The 24,431-nt window shown below is 43.9% G+C and overlaps 1 protein-coding gene across 4 annotated transcripts in view; it reads right to left on the reverse strand.

The window, feature by feature from the left end:
• Nucleotides 1–24,431, reverse strand: part of LOC120927445 (synaptotagmin-like protein 5) — a 270,163-nt gene that overhangs the window by 94,771 nt on the left and 150,961 nt on the right. For 3 of the 4 annotated variants that reach the window (XM_040338125.1, XM_040338124.1, XM_040338126.1), the window contains 5 exons: nt 18,413–18,528; nt 15,417–15,513; nt 12,735–12,839; nt 10,335–10,448; nt 305–409 (listed from right to left, as the gene is read on the reverse strand). In XM_040338125.1, coding sequence (XP_040194059.1) covers nt 305–409; nt 10,335–10,448; nt 12,735–12,839; nt 15,417–15,513; nt 18,413–18,528 — 537 coding nt within the window. The remainder of the gene's footprint in view (nt 1–304; nt 410–10,334; nt 10,449–12,734; nt 12,840–15,416; nt 15,514–18,412; nt 18,529–24,431) is intronic. The other variant, XM_040338127.1, reaches the window with a different exon arrangement.

Raw genomic sequence — 24,431 nt, forward strand, 5'->3', positions numbered from 1 at the left:
ACACTGAAGCCTCATAAAAGCCCCACCAAAGGCTCATCAAAGCAGCATCGAAGCCCCACCAAAGCCTCATTGAAGCGCCACCGAAGCGTTTCTCGAGTTTCTCCATATACAACCATCATATTTCTGTTGTCTAATCAATACTAACTACTCTTACCCATTTCCTTATTTTTTCTTCTGTTGAAAGTTATTTATGATTTTAGTGTAATATGTTTGTTTGTTGAGTATATTGTTGCATAGTAAAATCTACTCAATTATTGTCCATACAGAATAATGTTTAGGAAATTAATCAATTTTCAAATCTCACTCATTAGGACGAGGCATCGATCGGGTACTTCTCAGGCTCTGGGTGTCATAATTGGAACGTAGGCTTTTGGTATCTTCACCTTTTCCAGATTTTTTGTCAGGGATGCTAAAAAATGCAATGTTCCATGTTACAGCATATATAATTAATATATATATATATATATATATATATAAATATATATATATATAAAACATAAAAAGGCTCTAAACATAAAACGTACTTTACAAGATTTTCTTCTGGTGAGTGAACTAGGCTTCCCTGTTTTCTGGTTCCTGTTAAAGAGGATGGCCCGGATTCACAAAGCACTTACGCCAACGTATATCGAGATACGCGGCGTAAGTGTAAATATGCGCCGTCGTTTCTATGCGCCGTGCCCACAAAACTAGATACGCCTGAAAATAGGCTTCATCCGACCGACGTAACTTTCTTACGCCGGAGTATCGTAGGCGCATATTTACGCTGGCGCTCCCATTGATTTTCGATTCAAATATGCAAATGAGTGAAATACGGCGATTCACGAACATAGTTGCGCCCGGCGCATAATATACGCAAGACTTGCAAAGTTATTCCCCATATAGGAGGCACAACTCATGCAAAGGTATGGACCAGGGAACACAGCCATCATATTTTACGTTGTTTACGTAGTTCCTGAATATGGCTAGGCGTAGGTTACGTTCAGGTCGTAGGCAGTGATTCGACATATATTAGACAGTTGTTTTGACGTGATTCTGAGCATGCGCAGTGGGATGCGTCCACGGGACGGCGCATGCGCCGTACATTATTTGTATCTTTATGACGCTCAATCCATCATTTACATGGGGTCACGCCTCATTTGCATGGCTCACGCCCACTTCCACTTACGTCGAATTACGACTAAGAAACCCAGCGTACATTTGGAGGCAAGTGCTTTGTGAATTCGGTGCTTGCCTCTCTGCGCTGCGTCGGCGTAGCGTATATTCGATACGCTACGCCGGCATAAATATGCGCCGATGTATGTGAATCCGGGCCGATGTCTTTAACTTGCAGTTTCGGAATGGATGTGTTTACTGCGCTGTGAGTAATTTGCCTTGCAGTGCAATATTGCAACTCTGTGGAATATTTCTCATTGCTGTGTCTCCTCTCACAGCTGGTGCCTGTGTGGTCCTGAAGCTTCGGCCAGGACACACAGCCCTTTGAGGACCCCTGACTGGCATGTGTTCTCAGAACCTCCCCTGCTTGCCACCCTATCTAGATCCCCTTGGCTGAAGCTGCTGTTGCCTGGTGAATCACCTGACCCTTGCTGTGCCACATTGCTGCCTACCCTGCTGTGCCCATATGACTGCTCTGTGTGTTGGACTTAAAGCGGGGGTTCACCCAAAAAACAAATTTTTAACATTAGATTGAGGCTAATTGTGGGAAGCACAATCGGGTGTTTTTTTTTAAATCACTGCAGTACATACCTTTTTAGAGATAGATGTTCTCCGCCGCTTCCGGGTATGGACTGCGGGACTGGGCGTTCCTATTTGATTGACAGGCTTCCGACTGTCGCATACAGCGCGTCACGAGTTGCCAAAAGTAGCCGAACGTCGGTGCGCAGGCGCCGCATAGAGCCGCACCGGCGTTCGGCTTCCCACAATTAGCCTCAATCTAATGTTAAAAAAAAAATTCCGGGTGAACCCCTGCTTTAACCTATGCTGTGGCCACATTGTCACCATTATTGTAGCAAAGCTCTTCACCAAATCTTTGGAATACTACACTGGATATACAACTCAACATTGTACCTGTAACTGTGCTCTCTAAATGAAGCCTATATATGATATGATTGTATATTGTTGTGGTATTAGTTGCTGACCTAATTTCGAAATTTTTTTTGATTTTATGTCATTCCACTTTTATGATATTCCATACTAAATAAATTTCTAGTTTTCTACATCTATTGGTACTGTGTGCCCTTAAAGCCCAACTTATTAGTCCTTTCCTCAATTCTCATTATTGTAGCAAAGTGTAATTTCTTTAGTGTTGTCACATGAAAAGATAAAATAAAATATTTACAAATATGTAAGGGGTGTACTCACTTTTGTGAGATACTGTATATATACAGTTGTACTCATAAGTTTACATACCCTGGCAAAATATATGATTTCTTGGCCATTTTTCAGAGTATATGAATTATAACACAAAAACATTTCTTTCATTCATGGTTAGTGTTTGGATGAAGCCATTTATTATCAATCAACTGCTTAGTCTTTTTAAATCATAATGACAACAGAGACTACCCAAATGACCCTGATCAAAAGTTTACATACCCTGGTGATTTTGGCCTGATAAAATGCACACAAGTTGACACAAAGGGGTTTGAATGGCTTCTAAAGGTAACCATCCTCACCTATGATCTGTTTGCTTGTAATTAGTGTATGTTTATAAAGGTCAATGAGTTTCTGGACTCCTGACAGACTCTTGCTTCTTTAATCCAGTGGGAAAAGGTAGTTGAACTGTATAAAACAGGAAAGGGATATAAAAAGATATCCAAGGAATTGAGAATGCCAATCAGCAGTATTCAAACTTTGATCAAGAAGTAGAAAATGATGGGTTCTGTTAAAACCAAACCACGGTCAGGTAGACCAACTAAAATGTCAGCCACAACTGCCAGGAAAATAGTTTGGGATGCTAAGAAAAGCACACAAATAACTTCAGGTGAAATACAGGACCCTCGTAAAACATGTGGTGTTGCGGTTTCAAGATGTACAAAAAGGAGGCACTTGAAGAAAGATGGGCTGCATGGTCGAGTCGCCAGAAGAAAGCCATTACTACGCAAATGTCACAAAGTATCCCGCTTACAATATGCCAAACAGCACAGAGACAAGCCTCAAACCTTCTGGCACGAAGTCATTTGGAGTGATGAGACCAAAATGTTGCTTTTTGGCCACAACCATAAGGCCTGGTTCACACTGGTACGTTTTAAGATGTGATTTGAGATGTCAAATCTCATCTCGAATCGGCGGCATTTGCCGGCAATGGCACCGTCTTAATCGGTGCGACACCGCATCTGCGGTGCTGCACCGTTTTCAAAAAGTAGTTCCTGTACTACTTTTTGCGATTTCGGGCCGCAATTTACATTGACATCTGTGCAGAAACCTGCACAGATGTTTTTGAAATCGCGTCCGAAATCGGGACTGCCAGCGGGAGAGAAATCGTGCGAGTTCAGCTGAAAGGTTACACAAAGGACTATGATGAAAGGTACACCATTCCTACTGTGAAAAACGGAGGTGGATCACTGATGTTTTGGGGATGTGTGAGCTACAAAGGCACAGGTCAAAATTGATGGCAAGATTTTATTAAAAAATACTGGAAGCTGAGCATGGGACGTAGTTGGACATTCCAACATGACAATGATCCAATACACAAGGCAAAGTCGACCTGTCATTGGCTACAGAAGAATAAAGTGAAGGTTCTGGATGGGACATCTCAGTCTCCTGACCTCAATATCAGTGAGCCACTCTGGGGAGATCTCAAATGTGCAGTTGATGCAAGACAGACCAAGAATTTACAGCAGCTGGAGGCTTTTTGCCAGGAAGAATGGGCAGCTTTACCATCTGAGAAGATAAAGTACCACAAAAGACTTCAAGATGTCATTGATGTTAAAGGGGGCAATACACTGTATTAAGAAGTGGGGTATGTAAACTTTTGATCAGGGTAATTTGGGTAGTTTCTGTTGTCATTATGATTTAAAAAGAGTAAACACAGATTGATAATAAATGGTTCAGCCAAACACTAATCATGAGTGAAAGAAAAGTTTTTGTGTTATCTTTCATATTCTCTGAAAAATGGCCAAGAAAACATGAGTTCTGCCAGAGTATGTTAACTTATAAGCATAACTGTGAATATATATATATATATATATATATATATATATATATATATATATATATATATATATATATATATATATATATATAGTGACAGCTCTAGGCCTTGCCATGGGGTGAGTTTAGGAAAAAGGGACACTGAGCTTGCATTAGGACAGAGTGTAGGGCTCCAGAGTGTATATTGTGAGCGGTGTTTGTAATCCCGGATCGGGGCCTTGAGAGGGACTAAGCCTTCAATCCCGTGTCCAGGTCTTGCTGGAGACCTGCAGTCTGTGTCTAGGTGTACACACTCGTTATAAGCCAGGAGTTGGCTAATGCTCAGGGCCCTTGTGTGGAGATAGGTGTGTGCCCTTTTTTGGAGAAAAGGGTGTGCTCCAGCCAGTAGGGAGGAGAGATAGAACTCCATGTTGGAGAGATTCTCTACCCACAGGACTGAGAGAACTGAGACAACTAGCGAGTCCAGGGAACTGGAGGGAGTCTTTGAGAGATCCCACGGTATCTGGAGAGCCCCTATCTAGAGGCCAGAGTGGGCCTGTAGAGCAAGGTGCTGTAACTAAGATTAACCACTTCCCACCCAAGGACGTCATATGACGTCCTGGACTTTCAGTGGGGATATCTGAATGATGCCTGCAGCTACAGGCATCATTCAGATATCCATCTCTTCAGCCGGCGATCCTGGGCACCATAAGAACGATCATAGCGGCAGTTCCGCCGCTTGATCGTTCTTATAGGCGGCGGGAGGGGACATCCCCCCTCCCGCCGCCAACCGGGCTCTCCCTTGCCATCGGAGACCCGGAGAAACAATCCGCCGGCGTCGGATGGAAAGCATAGAGATGACTGGTGACCAGATGGTCACCAGTCATCTCTATGATCGTCGGAGGCCCGGGCGCGATGTTATGACGTCACGCCCGGGTACCGGAATGTAAACACAGCCGCAATCGCGGCTGAAAGCATTAGATCTGTGAATTTGTTTTCACAATCTAATGCTCTCCAGCCTGGAGGAGAGATGTGGGGTCTTATTGACCCCGCATCTCTCCATAAAGAGTACCTGTCACGAAGCATTCCTATTACAAGGGATGTTTACATTCCTGTAATAGGAATAAAAGTGATAAAAAAAAATGTAAAAAAAAGTGTAAAAATAAAATAAATTGAGTAAAATAAAAAATAAAATAATATTTTTTTTTTAAAAGCCCCAGTCCCCAGTAGCTCGCACCCAGAAGCGAACACACGCGTAAGTCCCGCCCACATATGTAAACGCCGTTCAAACCACACGTGAGGTATCGCGCATGCGTTAGAGCAACAATTCTAGCACTAGACCTCCTCTGTAACTCTAAATTTGTAACTTGTAAAAAAAAAAAATAAGCAACGCCTATGGAGATTTTTAAGTACTGAAGTTTGGCGCCATTCCATGAGTGTGCGCAATTTTAAAGCGTGACATGTTAGGTATCTATTTACTCGGCGTAACTTCATATTTCACAATATACAAAAAAATTGGGCTAACTTTACTGTTTTGTTATTTTTTAATTCATGAAACAGTTTTTCCCCCCAAAAAAAGGAGTTTTAAAAATTATTGCGCAAATACCGTGCAAAATAAAAAGTTGCAATGACCGGCATTTTTTTTCCCTAGGGTGTCTGCTAAAAAAACATATATAGTGTTTGGGGGTTCTGAGTAATTTTCTAGCAAAAAAAATGTGATTTTTGCATGTAGGAGAGAAGTGCCAAAATAGGCCCGATATAGAAGTGGTTAAGCAAGCCAGAGAGCTGGGTCTGGGGGGCCAGTGTCATCAGCAGTGGGGCTGCTGACAAGTCAAGCGAAGCAGATGGCTCTGCATTTTTCGGTTGACCGCTGTGCACTGCGTGGAAAACTCTGTGTGAACTTTTCTTTTAATTTTTATATATTTATATATGGGACACTTTTTTAAAATATATATATATATATATATTTTTTAGTTATAATACAGAAGACTATCTTTCTTAAGAAGCATCATATATTTTATAACTTACATTTGTCATATTACATAATGGACATTATTGACACTTTATTCAATCAAGGCCTGCTAATGCCTGTTATCTAATACAGGGGTCTCCAAACTTTTTACTTCGAGGGCCACATTCTATATTTTACACATATTCGCGGGCCGGAAAAAAAAAAAAAATTTATAAATAAATCCACAGTAGAAGAAGAATAGAATAGAATTTGACTTACTGCTGACAGCAAGATTGAATGGTGCTCCTCTATTCTTTGCTGGCACCTAAACGCTGGAGCATCATGCAGCGGGGCTAAACTTCCAGCGTGCATGAGGCTTTACATCCGTGTCACCATCATCTGTGTCACCATCAGTCTCTCCATTCATCTGTGTCACCATCATCTGTGTCCCCATCCATCTGTGTCCCCATCAGTCTCTCCATTCATCTGTGTCCTCATCTGTGTCCCCATTCATCTGTGTCCCCATCAGTCTCCCCATCCAACTGTGTCACCATCATCTGTGTCCCCATCAGTCTCCCCATTCATCTGTGTCCCCATCAGTCTCCCCACCCAACTGTGTCACCATCATCTGTGTCCCCATCAGTGTCCCCATCTGTGTCCCCATTCATCTGTGTCCCCATCAGTCTCCCCACCCAACTGTGTCACCATCATCTGTGTCCCCATCAGTGTCCCCATTCATCTGTGTCCCCATCAGTCTCCCCATCCAACTGTGTCACCATCATCTGTGTCCCCATCAGTCTCCCCATCCAACTGTGTCACCATCATCTGTGTCCCCATCAGTCTCCCCATTCATCTGTGTCCCCATCAGTCTCCCCATCCATCAGTCTCCCCATTCATCTGTGTCCCCATCAGTCTCCCATTCATCTGTGTCCCCATCAGTCTCCCCATTCATCTGTGTCCCCATCATTTTCCCCATCCATCTGTGTCCCCATCCATCTGTGTCCCCATCCATCTGTGTCCCCATTCATCTGTGTCCCCATCCACCTGTGTCCCCATCAGTTTCCCCATCCACCTGTGTCCCCATTCATCTGTGTCCCCATCAGTCTTTCCATTCATCTGTGTCCCCATACATCTGTGTCCCCATCAGTCTTCCCATTCATCTGTGTCCCCATTCATCTGTGTCCCCATCCACCTGTGTCCCCATCAGTTTCCCCATTCATCTGTGTCCCCATCAGTCTTCCCATTCATCTGTGTCCCCATCAGTCTTCCCATTCATCTGTGTCCCCATTTATCTGTGTCCCCATTTATCTGTGTCCCCATTCATATGTGTCCCCATCAGTCTTCCCATTCATCTGTGTCCCCATTCATCTGTGTCCCCATTCATCTGTGTCCCCATCAGTCTCCGCATTTATCTGTGTCCCCATTCATCTGTGTCCCCATCAGTCTTCCCATTCATCTGTGTCCCCATTCATCTGTGTCCCCATCCACCTGTGTCCCCATCAGTTTCCCCATTCATCTGTGTCCCCATCAGTCTTCCCATTCATCTGTGTCCCCATCAGTCTTCCCATTCATCTGTGTCCCCATTTATCTGTGTCCCCATTCATCTGTGTCCCCATTCATCTGTGTCCCCATTCATCTGTGTCCCCATTCATCTGTGTCCCCATCAGTCTCCGCATTCATCTGTGTCCCCATCATCTGTGTCCCCATCATCTGTGTCCCCATCATCTGTGTCCCCATTCATCTGTGTCCCCATCAGTCTCCGCATTCATCTGTGTCCCCATCATCTGTGTCCCCATCATCTGTGTCCCCATCATCTGTGTCCCCATTCATCTGTGTCCCCATTCATCTGTGTCCCCATTCATCTGTGTCCCCATTCATCTGTGTCCCCATTCATCTGTGTCCCCATCATCTGTGTCCCCATCCATCTGTGTCCCCATCCATCTGTGTCCCCATCATCTGTGTCCCCATTCATCTGTGTCCCCATCAGTCTCCCCATTCATCTGTGTCCCCATCAGTCTCCCCATTCATCTGTGTCCCCATCAGTCTCCCCATCCAACTGTGTCACCATCATCTGTGTCCCCATCAGTCTCCCCATTCATCTGTGTCCCCATCAGTCTCCCCATCCATCAGTCTCCCCATTCATCTGTGTCCCCATCAGTCTCCCCATTCATCTGTGTCCCCATCAGTCTCCCCATTCATCTGTGTCCCCATCATTTTCCCCATCCATCTGTGTCCCCATCCATCAGTTTCCCCATCCATCTGTGTCCCCATCCATCAGTTTCCCCATCCATCTGTGTCCCCATTCATCTGTGTCCCCATCCACCTGTGTCCCCATCAGTTTCCCCATCCACCTGTGTCCCCATTCATCTGTGTCCCCATCAGTCTTTCCATTCATCTGTGTCCCCATACATCTGTGTCCCCATCAGTCTTCCCATTCATCTGTGTCCCCATCCACCTGTGTCCCCATTCATCTGTGTCCCCATCAGTCTTCCCATTCATCTGTGTCCCCATCAGTCTTCCCATTCATCTGTGTCCCCATTTATCTGTGTCCCCATTTATCTGTGTCCCCATTCATCTGTGTCCCCATTCATATGTGTCCCCATTCATATGTGTCCCCATCAGTCTTCCCATTCATCTGTGTCCCCATTCATCTGTGTCCCCATTCATCTGTGTCCCCATCAGTCTCCGCATTCATCTGTGTCCCCATCATCTGTGTCCCCATTCATCTGTGTCCCCATTCATCTGTGTCCCCATCAGTCTTCCCATTCATATGTGTCCCCATTCATCTGTGTCCCCATCCACCTGTGTCCCCATCAGTTTCCCCATTCATCTGTGTCCCCATCAGTCTTCCCATTCATCTGTGTCCCCATCAGTCTTCCCATTCATCTGTGTCCCCATTTATCTGTGTCCCCATTCATCTGTGTCCCCATTCATCTGTGTCCCCATTCATCTGTGTCCCCATCAGTCTCCGCATTCATCTGTGTCCCCATCATCTGTGTCCCCATCATCTGTGTCCCCATCATCTGTGTCCCCATTCATCTGTGTCCCCATCATCTGTGTCCCCATCATCTGTGTCCCCATCCATCTGTGTCCCCATCCATCTGTGTCCCCATTCATCTGTGTCCCCATCAGTCTCCGCATTCATCTGTTTCCCCATCAGTATCCCCAAAAATTGGTGTCCCCATTAGAGCCCCCCCATCATTTATCCGAGTCTCCCTGCACATTTGTGTCCCCATCACAGCCCACCCCCGCCTGCATATTTGTGTCACCATTAGAGCCATCAGCCCCCCTCCTCACATGTTTGTGTCCCCATAAGAGCCACCAGCACCCCCACATTTGTGTCCCCATCAAACCCCACAGATATTTGTGTCCCCATCAGAGTCATCACCCCCCCCCCACATTTATGTCCCCATCTGAGTCATCACCCCCCCCCCCCATATTTATGTCCCATCAGTCATCAGCCCCCCCCCCCATTTATGTCCCCATCAGTCATCAGCCCCCCCCCCCACATGTATGTCCCCATCAGAGTCATCACCCCCCCCACATTTGTGTCCCCATCAGAGTCATCAGCCCCCCAACATTTGTGCCCCCATCAGTCTACAACCCCCCCTCCACGTGTGTCCCCAGCAGAGTCATCAGTCCCCCAAAATTTGTGTCCCCATCAGTATGAAAAACCCCCTCCACGTGTGTCCCCATCAGAGTCATCAGCCCCCAGATGTTTGTGCCCCATCAGCGCCATTCAACCCACCCCCACACAAGTGTATCAGCCCCCCTCCTTGCATGTGTCCAGCGCGTCTCCACTCTCCATCACTGGCTGTGCACTGCAGACCTGCTGCATCTCCCTGCTCCCGCCCCGCTGGTATTACACACTCGTTACTGGTTAACAGCGAGGCGGGAGGCGGGAGCAGGGAGGCGGCAACAGGTCTGCCCTAAACACCTCATTGGCTGCTGGGATGCCGTGGTCCCAGCCAGCAGCCAACACACACAGTGAGACGCCGGGAGGGATTGCGGGACCTGCGCTGCATATTGCCTGGGGCGAATATGCAGCGCAGGTTCCACAACTAACAGGGGAACTAAGGATTCACGCTGCGGGCCGGAATAAATGGCCTGGCGGGCCGGATGTGGCCCGCGGGCCGTAGTTTGGAGACCCCTGATCTAATACAACATTTTTTTTTCTGTGGATTTCTCCTGACTACTTAGGACAACAAATGTTCAATGGAAAATATTGACAGACAAACAAGATCACTATACTATTGACCTTTCAGAATGTGGGATCGATGTGATGCTTTTTAAGCTCTGGGCGTCAAGATTTGAATGAATGCTTATTGCATCCTCTCCACTTCTCATCTGTTTTCCTAGTCTTTTATCAAGACTGAAATAAAAGAAAATAATGTAAGTACAATTTTACATTTATTCTTATCCATTCAAAAGTACAAACATATTTTTAGATTTTATTTGCCATCGATTAGTTTTTATATGATATACTATTCATTAGGACAGGTATACCTATAGATAATAGCTATGAGTTACTTTACCAGTCTGCTATGAACAATTCTTGACATGACACAAACCAGAAGCATCTTGGGAGAATTATGTCATTAGTCTGTGCCAAGCAGGAGAAAGCATCTCTATACTCTCTCCTTCCTCAATGATTAATGTGTTATTGTAAAATTGTAACTCTGCACTCAACATGAAGAAAATTAGTCCGGTTTTACTTGCAGTTTCCATGTTTTTTTCTTACCCTAATGGCAATATCAAAATTATGCATTGAACATGTTTTACCGAAAAAGGTTGCAAGATATTTTATAAGCAGGACATATAAAGCTTCCACCTTCACATGACGTCATGGGTGTGCTTCCTCTTCCAATGGTAGGAGGTCCTGAATGCCTATTGTAAAAAACCCACCAAGAGAAAATCCTTGGAGGGGTTACTCGACAGAGTGCCAAACCCAACTATGGGGAGGTGCATTCAAAAATATTGTAACGCTGCAAACAAATACCACAAGAATAGAGCACCTCTAAGGCTACTGCTGCAGTTTACAGTAAACTGCAACACTAGCTATAGAGGTGCTCTATTCTTGTGGTGTTTGTTAGTAGGTCTTGAATGCTGCAGAGAATTCCACCACTTAAAGACGTGGCCTTGTCATCTGTAGCATCCACTTGTGAGTCCAAAGTGACTTGATGATGTGCCCCTAGGGGGTGTGTTTTTGACAGCTTAGGATCACTGCAATTAAGTTGAATTGTACAGGGCATTTTTCAACCCCGAAAAGGACCAGGAAGTGAGTATTGCCACAAGAGCTGATTTATTTAGGGCCCTTTCAGACGTGCGGACCGTATGTCCACTTTTTAATCCATCCGTTTGCGGATGAAAAAGGGACATACATTGACACCCATAATCACCCGCCTCCGCAAAGATCCGATTTTGCAGAAGGAAGAATGTCCTATTTTTTTTCCGTCTGCGGATCGGATCGGATGAACACGGACACACGGTCCGTGTTCATCCGATCCCCCCATAGGGGAGAGTGGAGAAAAGACAGGGCGGTCCCTGCACAGTGTCCGGGGACCGCCCTGTCAGCCGCCGGCTCAGCGGGGATATACGGAGCGATCCCCGCTGAGCTTACGGACACACGGGGCGGATCATTACTGATCCGCCCCGTGTGAAAGGGCCCTTAATGATACCAAGGGCTCGGCTACTAATTTTCTTTCTGTTTCAACTACTTTGTATTTAAACCAAGAGCCTGTTATAGACGAGTCCCACTATATTAATCTATGTGACCACAGTACTAGATAAGCTGTGTGTGGGTCAAATATACTGGTACAATTACATTGCTCATAACTGTCTCTCATTTCACGGGACTCTCCCTCTTTTGGAAACAATATATTCTGCCCCTAATTCCTCTTCAATTATAATACATTTTGTCTGGTGTAAAGACCTCTATAAATGAAAATGAACTTTTCAACAATTTCAAGTATTTTACTGCAACTACAATCATTCTTTGCCAACATACTTTTAGACTAAAAATCTATCTCACAAAGTAAGGACTTAGGAGGTCTGTGGAACTATTGCTATAAGTTTTAGGACTCATTTACACTTGCTTAGGCTTTAAACACACATTAAGGGCTAGTTTACATTTGCTTTAAAACAGGGCTTCAGACACGCTTTGTTAAAGCTCTCTGAGCGCTAGTCAAAGCTCCTGTTACTAAATAAAATGGTTAGCTTACAATCCTGTTTACACCTTGCTTTTGCTTCAAAAATTATACCCCATGTCGATTTAGTTGTGCTTCAAAGCGTCTTCAAAGCCTCTATAGAAGTCTATGGCAAAGCTCGCTTGAAGCTCCACTGAAGCCCCACCAAAGCCTCATCTAAGCCCCACCAAAGGCTCATCAAAGCCTGACCAAAGCCTCATCAAAGCCCCATCAATGCACCAAGCAAATGTAACATCTCAATTAACCGGCAGTTCTAGAGTTTCTCGTATACAACCATACTTTTTCTGTTGTCTAATCAATACTAAATACCCATTTCCTTATCTTTTCTTCTGTTGAAAGTTATTCATGATTTTAGTGAAATATGTTAGAGTATGTTGTTGCATAGTAAAATCTACTCAATTACTGTCCATACAGCATTCTTTTCAGTAAATTTATACATTTTCAAATCTCACCCATTAGGACGAGGCATCGATCGGGTACTTCTCAGGCTCTGGGCGTCATAATTGGAACGTAGGCTTTTGGTATCTTCACCTTTTCCAGATTTTTTGTCAGGGATGCTAAAAAATGCAATGTTCCATGTTACAGCATATACAATACACATATATATATATATATATATATATATATATATATATATATATATATATATATATATATATATATATATATATATATATATATAAACATAAAAGGGCCCTGTTAGCAAAAATCTGAAAATGCTAATTGATTTTGCAGTTTAGCACGTCATACACAGTGTATGCTACATGTATGACAGTTTACATGTTAAAACTTACTTTAAAAAAATTTCTTCTGGTGAGTGAATTAGGCTTCCCTGTTTTCTGGTTCCTGTTAAAGTGGATCTCTTTAACTTGCAGTTTCGTAATGGATGTGTTTACTGCACTGTGGATAATTTGCCTTGCGGTGCAATATTGCAACTCTATGGACTATTTCTCATTGCTGTGTCTCCTCTCACAGTGTGGTCCTAAAGCTTTGGCCAGGACACACAGACCTTTGAGACCCCATGACCGGCATGTGTTCTCGGAACCTCCCCCTGCCTGCCACCCTAGCTGGATCCCCTTGGCTGAAGCTGCTGTTGTCTAGTGATTTACCTGACTCTTGCTGTGCCACATTGCTGCCTACCCTGCTGCACCCAGATTACTGCCCTGTGCACTGAATTTACCCCTTGTGGTGCCTGGATTACTGTCCCATGTGATGCACTACGCCACATTGTTGCCTACCCTGCTGTGTCCAGATTACAGCCTGGTGTGCTGGATTTACCCATTGCTATGCCCAGATTACTGCCCTGTAACACTGGATTTAACCCTTATTGTGCCAGATTACCCCGATTTCCTGTTTGTGTTTCTACAGTCCTTGTGAACCTACCCTTGCATGACGCTATCAGCCCAGCCTCTCAACAAAGAAGCTGTAAGTGCTCCTGCTCTCTGTGTGTGTTCTGTTCCGCCTACACCTGGTTTTCTCCATATGAAATTTTTCTATACAATCTGCTATAATTTGGTACATACTGTATGATGTTGAATACATAGACAGGATAACAGATAGCCAATCATGTATATGATGATGATGACGAGTGATCTTCTGTTGTCAGCCACTTTTTAAGATTTGTTCTTATTTAGGTTTTGGAATACAATAACATTGATACCATTTTTGCATACATAATGTGTGATTTTAGGTGCCTAAAAAGTCCAAATATACAGTAAGTCCTATGTACAAATAGTATTTGTTAGACCTGATATTTGTAAAGCGTTTCGCAAGTGTCAGCTGGTTGTCTGTTGAATAGTAAGGTAATTTTCAATAGCATCAAATTACAAAATGGATGCAATTGCTGAAATCATATACGTTATACTAATTAAGGTGTCATTATCCAGACTATGAAAAAATCTCTTCACATGCTATAAAACAGAGAGTGTGCGTACTCACAAAGACACTAAAGCATTTGTTTTGTGTAAAGTGAAATATACCGTATTTATTGGCGTATAACGCACACCGGCGTATAACGCGCACCCCAATTTCAGAGGGAAGTTTCAGGAAAAAAATGTTTTTTCAATTTTGTGGTCAGTGTCCATCTGCAGCCTCAATGCAGCCTAGCCTGTGCCCAAATGCAGCCTAGCCTGTGCCCAAATGCAGCCTCACCTTCTCTCGTGGGAATCGCCGAGCCATCATCCGAGCCGAGCCATCATTTCCTGTTCATTTGGCAGCAGTCACACACACACAGTCCCGCCTCTGCCATCGGCATTGGACCAGCTTCTGTGATTGATAGAACACTGGTCCAATGCCGGTGGCGGAAGCGGGAATGTGTGTGTGACGTGTGCCGAATAAACAGGAGAGACGGCGCGTATATTCCGGCGGCGCTCGTCCCCCTCTGAGCCGAGGTACAGTATCGGCGTATAACGCGCACCCATGATTTTCCCCATATTTTCAGGGAAAAAAGTGCGCGTTATACGCCGATAAATACGGTACCTGCTTTATTCTGCCTTAAAGCTGTCACTTCCATCCTCTCTGTAACCCCACTGCAGGCTGAGATTACATAGACAAGCTGAGTTCCTCTTCCTCTATGTTCTCCTATCACTAAACACTATGGGAGTGGTTTAAAGTGATTGTAAAGGCAGAAGGTTTTTTAGCTTAATGTATTCTATGCATTAAGATAAAAAACCTTCTGTGTGCAGCAGCCCCCCTCAGTCCCCTTAATACTTACCCAAGGTACATCTAGATCCACCGATTCTGCACGAGAGACTCCCCTCCTCATTGGCTGAGACAGCAGCATGGCGCCATTGGCTCCTGCTGCTGTCAACCAAAGTCGGCGAGCCAATGAGGAGAGAAAGGGGGTGGGGCCGGGGCACGGCTCAAGTGCCCTCATAGCAATCTGCTTGTTGTGAGGGAACTCAACAGGAGGGAGGGGCCAGGAGCACCAAAGAGGGAACCAAGAAGAGGAGGATCCAGGCTGCTCTGTACAAAACCAATGCACAGAGCAGGTAAGTATGAAATGTTTGTTATTTTTAACGAGAAAAAAACAAGATTTTAGTATCACTTTAACAATTAACACTTCTCTTTTTAGTGTCACTTTAATGACAGGAGATCTCCAGTTTTCCTAGCAATCCTATTTAGGGGACACTTACCGTTTTGCATTGCCCTCTGTAGCTTGGGCAGTTTCAGAAGCGGCAGGCACTGGAGCATCTTCTTTTTTATCAGATTCTTCTACTACTCTAGTGGACGCTGTATGATGAACACATATAAAAAAAGAAAATAAATCAGTTTCAATTTATGACTAAGCATTGTTTGATAATCCTCTAGGCCGTGTGAAGCTGAAAGGTCAATGCTTTGGCAAATAATGTAATAACTCTGACAGCAATGCTTTCATAGTGGTAACTGCTACTGGTCATTTGATATTGAAAATTGTGAGTCACCAATCTGAACTCTTTAATCGGAAAAGACACCGGTGCATTCAGTGACAGCTTGCATTGTTATTCGCTGTCTGATATCTCATATGAGTCTAATTCATTTGGCATCTGAACAACAGCACGGAAAATGAAACCGCCAGTATTAAATTTATATTTGACTTAGGCCCTGATGATTTATTGCTGCAGACACACCAAGAGTAATCAGGTTTGGTTTAGAAGCCGAGTCTAGGCATTAGTGTGTCTCCAGATCTGGTCTATTGCTTGGCCTGAACTGTGTCAAGCCTAGAGACCATAGGGCCAGATCCTCAAAAGGGATACGCCGGCGTATCTACTGATACGCCGTCGTATCCCTGTTTCTATCTTTTGAACTGATCCACAGAATCAGTTTCCCAAAGATAGGCAGAAGATCCGGCATGTGTAAGGGACTTACACTGCCGGATCTTAGGATGCAGTACCACATCCGCCGCTGGGGGCATTTTGCGTCGAAATGCCGCCTCGGGTATGCAAATTAGCACTTACGGAGATCCACGAAGCTTTTCAGCTTCGTTTTTTCTCCGTAAGTTTTAGTTTGCAATCGTAAAATTAGGGCTGCTTTTACAAAGTGTAAACTGTTTACACCTTGTAAAAGCAGACCCTTCTGTCCAGCGACGCGTTTTTTTTTTTGTTTTACATTTTTTTTTTTTCGACGTATCTTTTTTCCACAAAGCTCGGCGTAACGTAATTTCGCGCTATGCACGTCGGGAAAATGACGTCACGAGCATGCGCAGTACGGCCGGCGCGGGAGCGCGCCTAATTTAAATGGGAATCGCCCCCATTTGAAGAGGAACGCCTTGCGCCGGCGGAATTTAAGTTACACACCCGAAAATTTCTAGGTAAGTGCTTTGTGGGTCGGGCACTTAGGTAGAAATTTTAAGGCAGTGTAACTTAAATGGGAATTTTGACGTTACGCCGGGTCTTTGTGGATCTGGCCCATAGTGTGCAAAAATGTACTGAGACTTCTAAATCGGCACAATAAGGCTTCATTTCCATGGACGTTTTTACAGCCACTTTTTTTAGCCTTTTTTACAGCTTAAAGCGGAGTTCCGGCCACAATTTCACTTTTTAAATATAAATACCCCTGTAATACACAAGCTTAATGTATTCTAGTAAAGTTGGCCTGTAAACTAAGGTCTGTTTTGTTAGGTTGTTACAGCATTTAGACACTTTATAAAATAGAAATTGACTGGGGCCATCTTAAGTGTGGGCATCATGAAGCCAGACTGTATGACTTCCTGGATTTCAGCCTTGCAGATCTCGCACATGCTCAGTGCTGCACAAGCAGTGTCAGATCAGGTTTCAGCACCTGTGCTGTCCAAGTCACATGATTCTTTGAGACTGGGGAGTGCACAGACTCCTGGAAAGTTACACCCACTACATTCCCAGGAGTCTGTGCGGTGTAGGTTAGGAAGCATTAAGCACCTAGGTGCAGGAAGTGGGAAGATTAACTATTCTGCCTAGCAACAACACTTTGAAGGCATCTAAAAAAATACGTCATTCCTACAGTCACACCCCCCTACAGTTGTAAACACACACTAGGTGAACACTAAATCCTACAGCGCCCCCTGTGGTTAACTCCCAAACTGCAACTGTAATTTTCACAATAAAGAATGCAATTTAAATGCATTTTTTGCTGTGAAAATGACAATGGTCCCAAAAATGTGTCAAAATTGTCCGAAGTGTCCGCCATAATGTCGCAGTCACGAAAAAAATCGCTGATCGCCGCCATTAGTAGTAAAAAAATTTTTTTTATAAAAATGCAATAAAACGATCCCCTATTTTGTAAACGCTATAAATTTTGCGCAAACCAACCGATAAACGCTTATTGCAATTTTTTCTACCAAAAATAGGTAGAAGAATACGTATCGGCCTAAACTGAGGAAATTTTATTTTTATATATGTTTTTGGGGGATATTTATTATAGCAAAAAGTAAAAAACATTGCATTTTTTTCAAAATTGTCACTATATTTTTGTTTATAGCGCAAAAAATAAAAACCGCACAGGTGATCAAATACCACCAAAAGAAAGCTCCATTTGTGGGGAAAAAAGGACGCCAATTTTGTTTGGGAGCCACGTCGCACGACCGCACAATTGTCTGTTAAAGTGACGCAGTGCCGAATTGTAAAAACCCCTTGGGTCATGTAGCAGCATATTGGTCCGGTCCTTAAGTGGTTAACGTCTGGTGTTTTTACAGCTCTAACGCTGGAGCTTCAGAACGCACTGGTCCTGTTTTTTTTTTGCAGCTTAAAAACGGCTCAGCCATCTACAGCTCAAAAACGTCATGGTGGGCATGAGGCCATAGACTAACATGGAGAGCCGTTTTTAAGCTACAAAAAACGCTCAGAAAAGTGGCTGTAAAAACGTCCAAAAAATTTCCATGGAAATGAAGCCTAAGCATAATGTGTAAATGGCAGGATTCCATAGCAACAATTACAAATGTTATGTTAGTTGGCATTGCTATGGTCAACTGATACTTAATTGGTTGCAATAGGTTCCCGTTCTTTGTGTATGTTGCCTTACTGAAGAAGCATAAAGGTTTACGTTGGCATTAGAAGCTGACAGTACTGCAAGCAGCGAGTAAACTGCGCAAAGCATAACAAAGCGATCAGCATACACAAAAAGCTCCCTTGTCCTAGGGCTCCCGCTTTGATCCTACAATACTTATATGTAGAAATACCTGGCGTTTTTCTCATAATAGATTTCCTGACCACATCGCATCCCAGCACAGTGGAATTTTTAAACCGCTTGGCTCGTTCTTCAAAAAACCAGTCCCCTGTTGCTATCCTTATCTGCCTGTAGATAAAGAAAAGATTAATCTGGCATAAAATGCTCACATTTCAGATTCATTCCACACTTGTTTTATTTAAACCTTTTTTTCATTCTGTTTTCAAAATGTTAAAACTTGTTAGCAAATGTAACCTTGTTTAACCACTTGACCACCGGGCCTATTCTGGCACTTCTCTCCATGTGAAAATCACAATTTTTTTGCTAGAAAATTAATCAGAACCCCCAAACATTATATATTTTTTTTTAGCAGAAATCCTAGGGAATAAACTGGCAGTCATTGCAATACTTTTTGTCACACCGTATTTGCGCAGCGGTCTTACAAGCGCACTTTTTTTGGATAAAAATCACTTTTTTGAATTAAAAAATTAGACAACAATACATTTTGCCCAATTTTTTTATATATTGTGAAAGATAATGTTACGCCGAGTAAAATGATACCCAACATGTCACGCTTAAAAATTGCGCCCGCTCGTGGCATGGCGTCAAACTTTTACCCTTAAAAATCTCGATAGGCGACGTTTAAAAAATTCTACAGGTTGCATTTTTTGAGTTGCAGAGTAGGTCTAGGGCTAGAATTATTGCTCTCGCTCTAACGATCGCGGCGATACCTCACTTGTGTGGTTTGAATACCGTTTTCATATGCGGGCGCTACTCGCGTATGCGTTTGCTTCTGCGTGCGAGCTCGTCGGGATAGGGCGCTTTAAAAAAATTTTTTTTTTGTTTTCTTATTTATTTTTATTTAGTTTTATAATTTTTTACAGTGAAATAAAAAAAAAAAAATTGATCACTTTTATTCCTATTACAAGGAATGTAAACATCCCTTGTAATAGAAAAAAGCATGACAGGTCCTCTTAAATATGAGATCTGGGGTCAAAAAGACCTCAGATCTCATATTTAGACTTAAATGCAAAAAAAAAAAATGTCATTTTTTCAAATGACAAAAAAAAAAATGTTTCTTTAAGAGGCTGGGCGGGACTGACGTTTTGACGTCACTTCCGCCCAGAAGAGCTATGAGGACGGGTGAAGGAGATTTCTCCTTCAGTCCCGTCCCCGCTCAGCTGCCGGACACATCCGATCCCCTCTGCCGCTACCGACGGCTCCGGAGGGCGCGGGAGAGCGGCGGGAGGGGGGGGGGGCCCCACACCCGCCACCGATAACGGCGATCTCGCGGCGAATCCGCCGCGGAGACCGCCGTTATCGTGTACACCACCGCCCCCTGAAAAGATGAATATCTCGGTTGTGGAAGCAGCTGCTGCCGTTACCGAGATATTCAACTTTAAAAACAGGACGTCTTTTTGACATGGGGCGGTGGTCAAGTGGTTAAAGCTTTTCAACAATTGTTTGATGTGTGGGAAAATACTTCCACGATTTTTTTTTTTTACATTAGGCCAAATGTATATTAAAGCGGAACGTTACCCATAACAGTTATGGTAGATAACAATACTGTTCTTAACAAAATAACATACATTCCACAGTAATAATAATGCTACAAAAACCAGTGTATGCTGTAAATTGCCTCCAACATTACTCCTGTTTCTTCTCACTGGAGGCTGCAACTTTATTAAAGGCCAGAGCAGTCACTTCCTTATTGGAGACCCTCCCCCTCCCCCTGGTCTCAAAAATATAAATGCCACTTTTTGTAATTAAAATATGTAAACTTCCAGCCTTGATGGTATGTCTGAGCTCAGAAGAGCTCAAAGAAGTTTTAGGCCGCGTACACACGATCGGTTAAACCGATGAGAACAGTCTGATGGACCGTTTTCATCGGTCCAAACCGATCGTGTGTGGGCGCCATTGGTTATTTAACCATCGGTTAAAAAAAAGCCAACTTGTTTTAAATTTAACCGATGGATTCCTAACCGATAGAAAACAACGATTGTTAATAGGCACGACCATCGTTTAAAAATCCACGCATGCTCAGACTAAATTAGGGGACGGGAGCGCTCGTTCTGGTAAAACTAGCGTTCGTTATGGAGATAGCACATTCATCACGCTGTAACAGACAGAAACGCGTGAAACGTCTTTTATTAACACAAAATCAGCTAAAGCAGCCCCAAGGGTGGCGCCATTGGATTTGAACTTCCCCTTTATAGTGCCGTTGTACGTGGTTTACGTGTCCGCATTCTGACACGATCGTTTTTTTAACCGATGGTGTGTAGGTGCGACTGACCATCAGTCAGCTTCATCGGTTAACCGATGGAAAAATCCATCAGACCGTTCTCATTGGATGGACCGATCGTGTGTACGCGGCCTTACAGTGCTGAAGTTCACAGGCTGCTGATGCAGAGGGGGGAAGGAGAATCAGAGAGATAAGACACTATCCTTGTAAATGTAATTTGGCCTCTAGTGGTTCTAATTTTAAGCACAGTGCCGAGAACAGAAAGAAACTGAACATGTGCAGAGCAGGGTGAAAAGGTGTATTACCGAATTTTGAATAGCATAGGCACTTATATTTAATGTCTTACAAAGCTATAACAGCAAAAAGGGCCAGCCTGAAGTGATCTAGCAGGACTTAATGGGCCAGATCCACAAAAACGGGCGTATATTTAGGCTTGCGTAGCGCATCTCATATGCGCTACGCCGCCGTAAATCAGAGTGGCTCGTAGGGTATCCACAAAGAACTTGCTCCCATTTATGGGCCGGGGTAACGTAAATCTGCCGGCGTAAGGCCGCGTAATTCAAAGTAGGCTTGGAGTGGGCGTGTTGTATGTTAATCTAGTATGACCCCACTTAATTTACGCTTTTTACGAACGGCGCATGCGCCGTCCGTGGACGTATCCCAGTGCGCATGCGCGAAATCACATCGCAAATAGTCAATGCTTTCGACATGAACGTAACTTCCGCAAAGCCCTATTCGCGAACGATTTACGCAAACGACGTAAACGAAGGAAAATTTGACGATGTCCCGACATCCATACTTAACATTGCGTAGGCCTCAGAGCCAGGGGTAACGTTACGCCGAAAAAGCCTTACGTAAACGACGTTAAACAATTGCGTGGGGCGGAGGTACGTTTGAGGATCGGCGTATCTAGCTAATTTGCATACTCTACGTGGAAATCAACTGAAGCGCCACCTAGCGGCCAGCGTAAATATGCACCTAAGATCCGACAGCGTACTAACATGTACGTCGGGAGGATCTAGACCACATTCAGGCGTATCTTGTTTTGTGGATACAAAACAAAGATACGACGACGCATCGTAGAACTTACGCAGCGTATCAATAGATAGGCCGACGTAACTTCTTTGTGGATCTGGCCCAATGTTCTGACTAAAGTTTCAACCACTGATCCCATGTCAAAGGAGTACCAATGCTGTAGATACCTTCGACTGTAACTAAAATGAGTTCTGCATTGCAGCAGGGCAACACAATTTTCAACTGTTATGGAGCCAGTAACAAACTATAGATCGGTGTTAAAGTGTTACTAAAACCAGGACCCTGCATTCACTATATCTGGTCTCCCATAGTACACAGAACATGGAAATGCAATCATTTTAGTAAATATAAACTACTTAATGCCTTTTTTCATCAGCAGTTAGAGCAGTCCTGTGACTTCTATCAGTATCTGGTTAAAGCTTGTAGGAGTAGTTTTCATACTGCTCTAGCTGTCCTATGAGGAGACAGGACCCCTGACCCTCTATCTGGACAGTGCTGATTAACCTTGTGCTAATCACATGCACTCTCCCTGTCAGGAGTGTCTAGCGCTTAATCTGCCTGTCTACTACTCCACTTCTGTCCACTTTTAGGCAATCCCTATAAACTCACCTATTCTGGGAAGCCTATCTGCTAACAACTTAGGCCCAGATTCTTAGAGGAGATACGACGGCGTATCTCCAGATACGCCGTCATATCTCTGCGTCCGGCCAGTCGTATCTATGCGCCCGATTCTTAGAATCAGTTACGCATAGATATCTGTTAGATCCGACAGGCGTAAGTCTCTTACGCCGTCGGATCGTAACTGCATATTTACGCTGACCGCTAGGGGCGTGTATGCTGATTTACGCATCGAAATATGTAAATCAGCAAGATATGCGAATTCCCGAACGTACGCACGGCCGACACAGTACATTTACGCCGTTTACGTTAGGCATTTCCCGGTGTATAGTTACCCCTGCTATATGGTGGCGTAAGTGCGGTGTATCAATGTTAAGTATGGCCGTCGTTCCCGCGTCGAAATTTGAAAATGTTTCGTCGTTTGTGTAACTCGTCCGTGAATGGGGCTGGTTGTAATTTACGTCAAAACCAATACGTCCTTTCGGCGTATTAGGAGCAACACACACTGGGAGATTTCCACGGACGGCGCATGCGCTGTTCGTGAAAAACGTCAATCACGTCGGGTCACAGAAGATTAACATAAAACACACCCCCCTGTTCCACATTTGAATTAGGCGGGCTTACGCCGGCCGATTTACGCTACGCCGCCGCTACTTACGAAGCAAGTGCTTTGAGAATACAGCACTTGCCCATCTAAGTTGCGGCGGCGTAACGTAAATCGGATACGTTACGCCGCCGCAAAGATACACCGCTGGGCGAGAATCTGGCCCACAATCTTTTATTTTTCCCCATCAGCTCATCCCTCACAGTTAATACCTTTTTGTTCCACTTGCCCCTTCCTATTAAATTGTAAGCTTTCAGGAGCAGGGTTCTTCTAACCCTGTGGTACACAATTGTTTTGTAACTGTACTGTCTCCCTTTATAAGGCCCCTTTCAGAGTGGGGCGGGTGCCGCGGTGGCGGTATAACACTGCTAAAAATAGCGGCGCTATACCGCCGGGATTGCCGCGGAAATCAGCCGCTAGCGGTGCAGTATTAACCCCCGCTAGCGGCCGATAAAGGGTTAATACCGCCCGCAATGCGCCTCTATAGAGGCGCATTGCGGGCGGTATTGCCGCGGTTTCCTGCTGACAGGCGATTTTTTTGTCTCCTGCCAGCGCATCGCCTCAGTGTGAAAGCCCTCGGGCTTTCACATTGAGTCTGCAGTGAAGGAGTTTTTCAGGCGGGAAAAACTCCTCAATGTGAAAGGGGCCTTATGCAAAAGTGCTGCACAAATTGCTGGCACTAAATACATTTTGTGTAATAATAATAATAATAGTCCTCTGCCCGAGACCAGTACTAAGTGGAAAGAAAAAAAACGTAAACAAACTATATATATATATATATATATATATATATATATATATATATATATATATATATATATATATATATATATATATATGTATATTGTAAGTATAGTTGCGGTATTATGTTTCTAATAAAGATTCAGCTTTGAAAAGAATTTGCTTGGTTAGGTGAAACCTTTATGGGATTGGTTATATTTTCTTTGTGACTCATGTACAGCCACAGGGATAGATGACAGTGACACATACAAGATTGGTACATTCAGGTCCACAATTACTCTCAGATGACCTGCCTGTCCCTTTCCATTTCAACTAATGGAACATTCAGGCAAGCACAAAACAGTGGAAAGTAAATAGTTTAATCTCCTTCCATTCTCTCGAAGGTTGAAACAAACAGTGAATGGAAATTTCAGTGCATAAATATTCAGCTGCTGTCAGGCTCGTTCAGTTTGACATGCAAAATGTGAAAGTTTGTTTGATGCTATCTGTGAGAAGTCTGAAACGTTCCTGAAAACAATTGTATGGTGCGCTTTATCAGCAGCCTACAAAACATGACAAAGCAAAATACACATTCATTTTGATTCCTAATTTCTGCTATTCCCGCTTCTATCCAGGGGTACAAAACGTCACTTAACCTGAAACACAAGTGGAGTTATATAACAGTGCCTTGTTTGTATTTGGTGTTCCGTATTGGGTGCTAGACGTACAGTTTGCACTGATATCCTGTAAGCTCCTTCCTGTTGTGAATTCCAGCTCATTATTTATCACTTCACTCTAAAATATAAAGGTATG

The sequence above is a fragment of the Rana temporaria genome, chromosome 2 (genome assembly GCF_905171775.1).
Source record: "Rana temporaria chromosome 2, aRanTem1.1, whole genome shotgun sequence".
In the NCBI taxonomy this organism is placed as follows: Eukaryota; Metazoa; Chordata; class Amphibia; order Anura; family Ranidae; genus Rana; species Rana temporaria.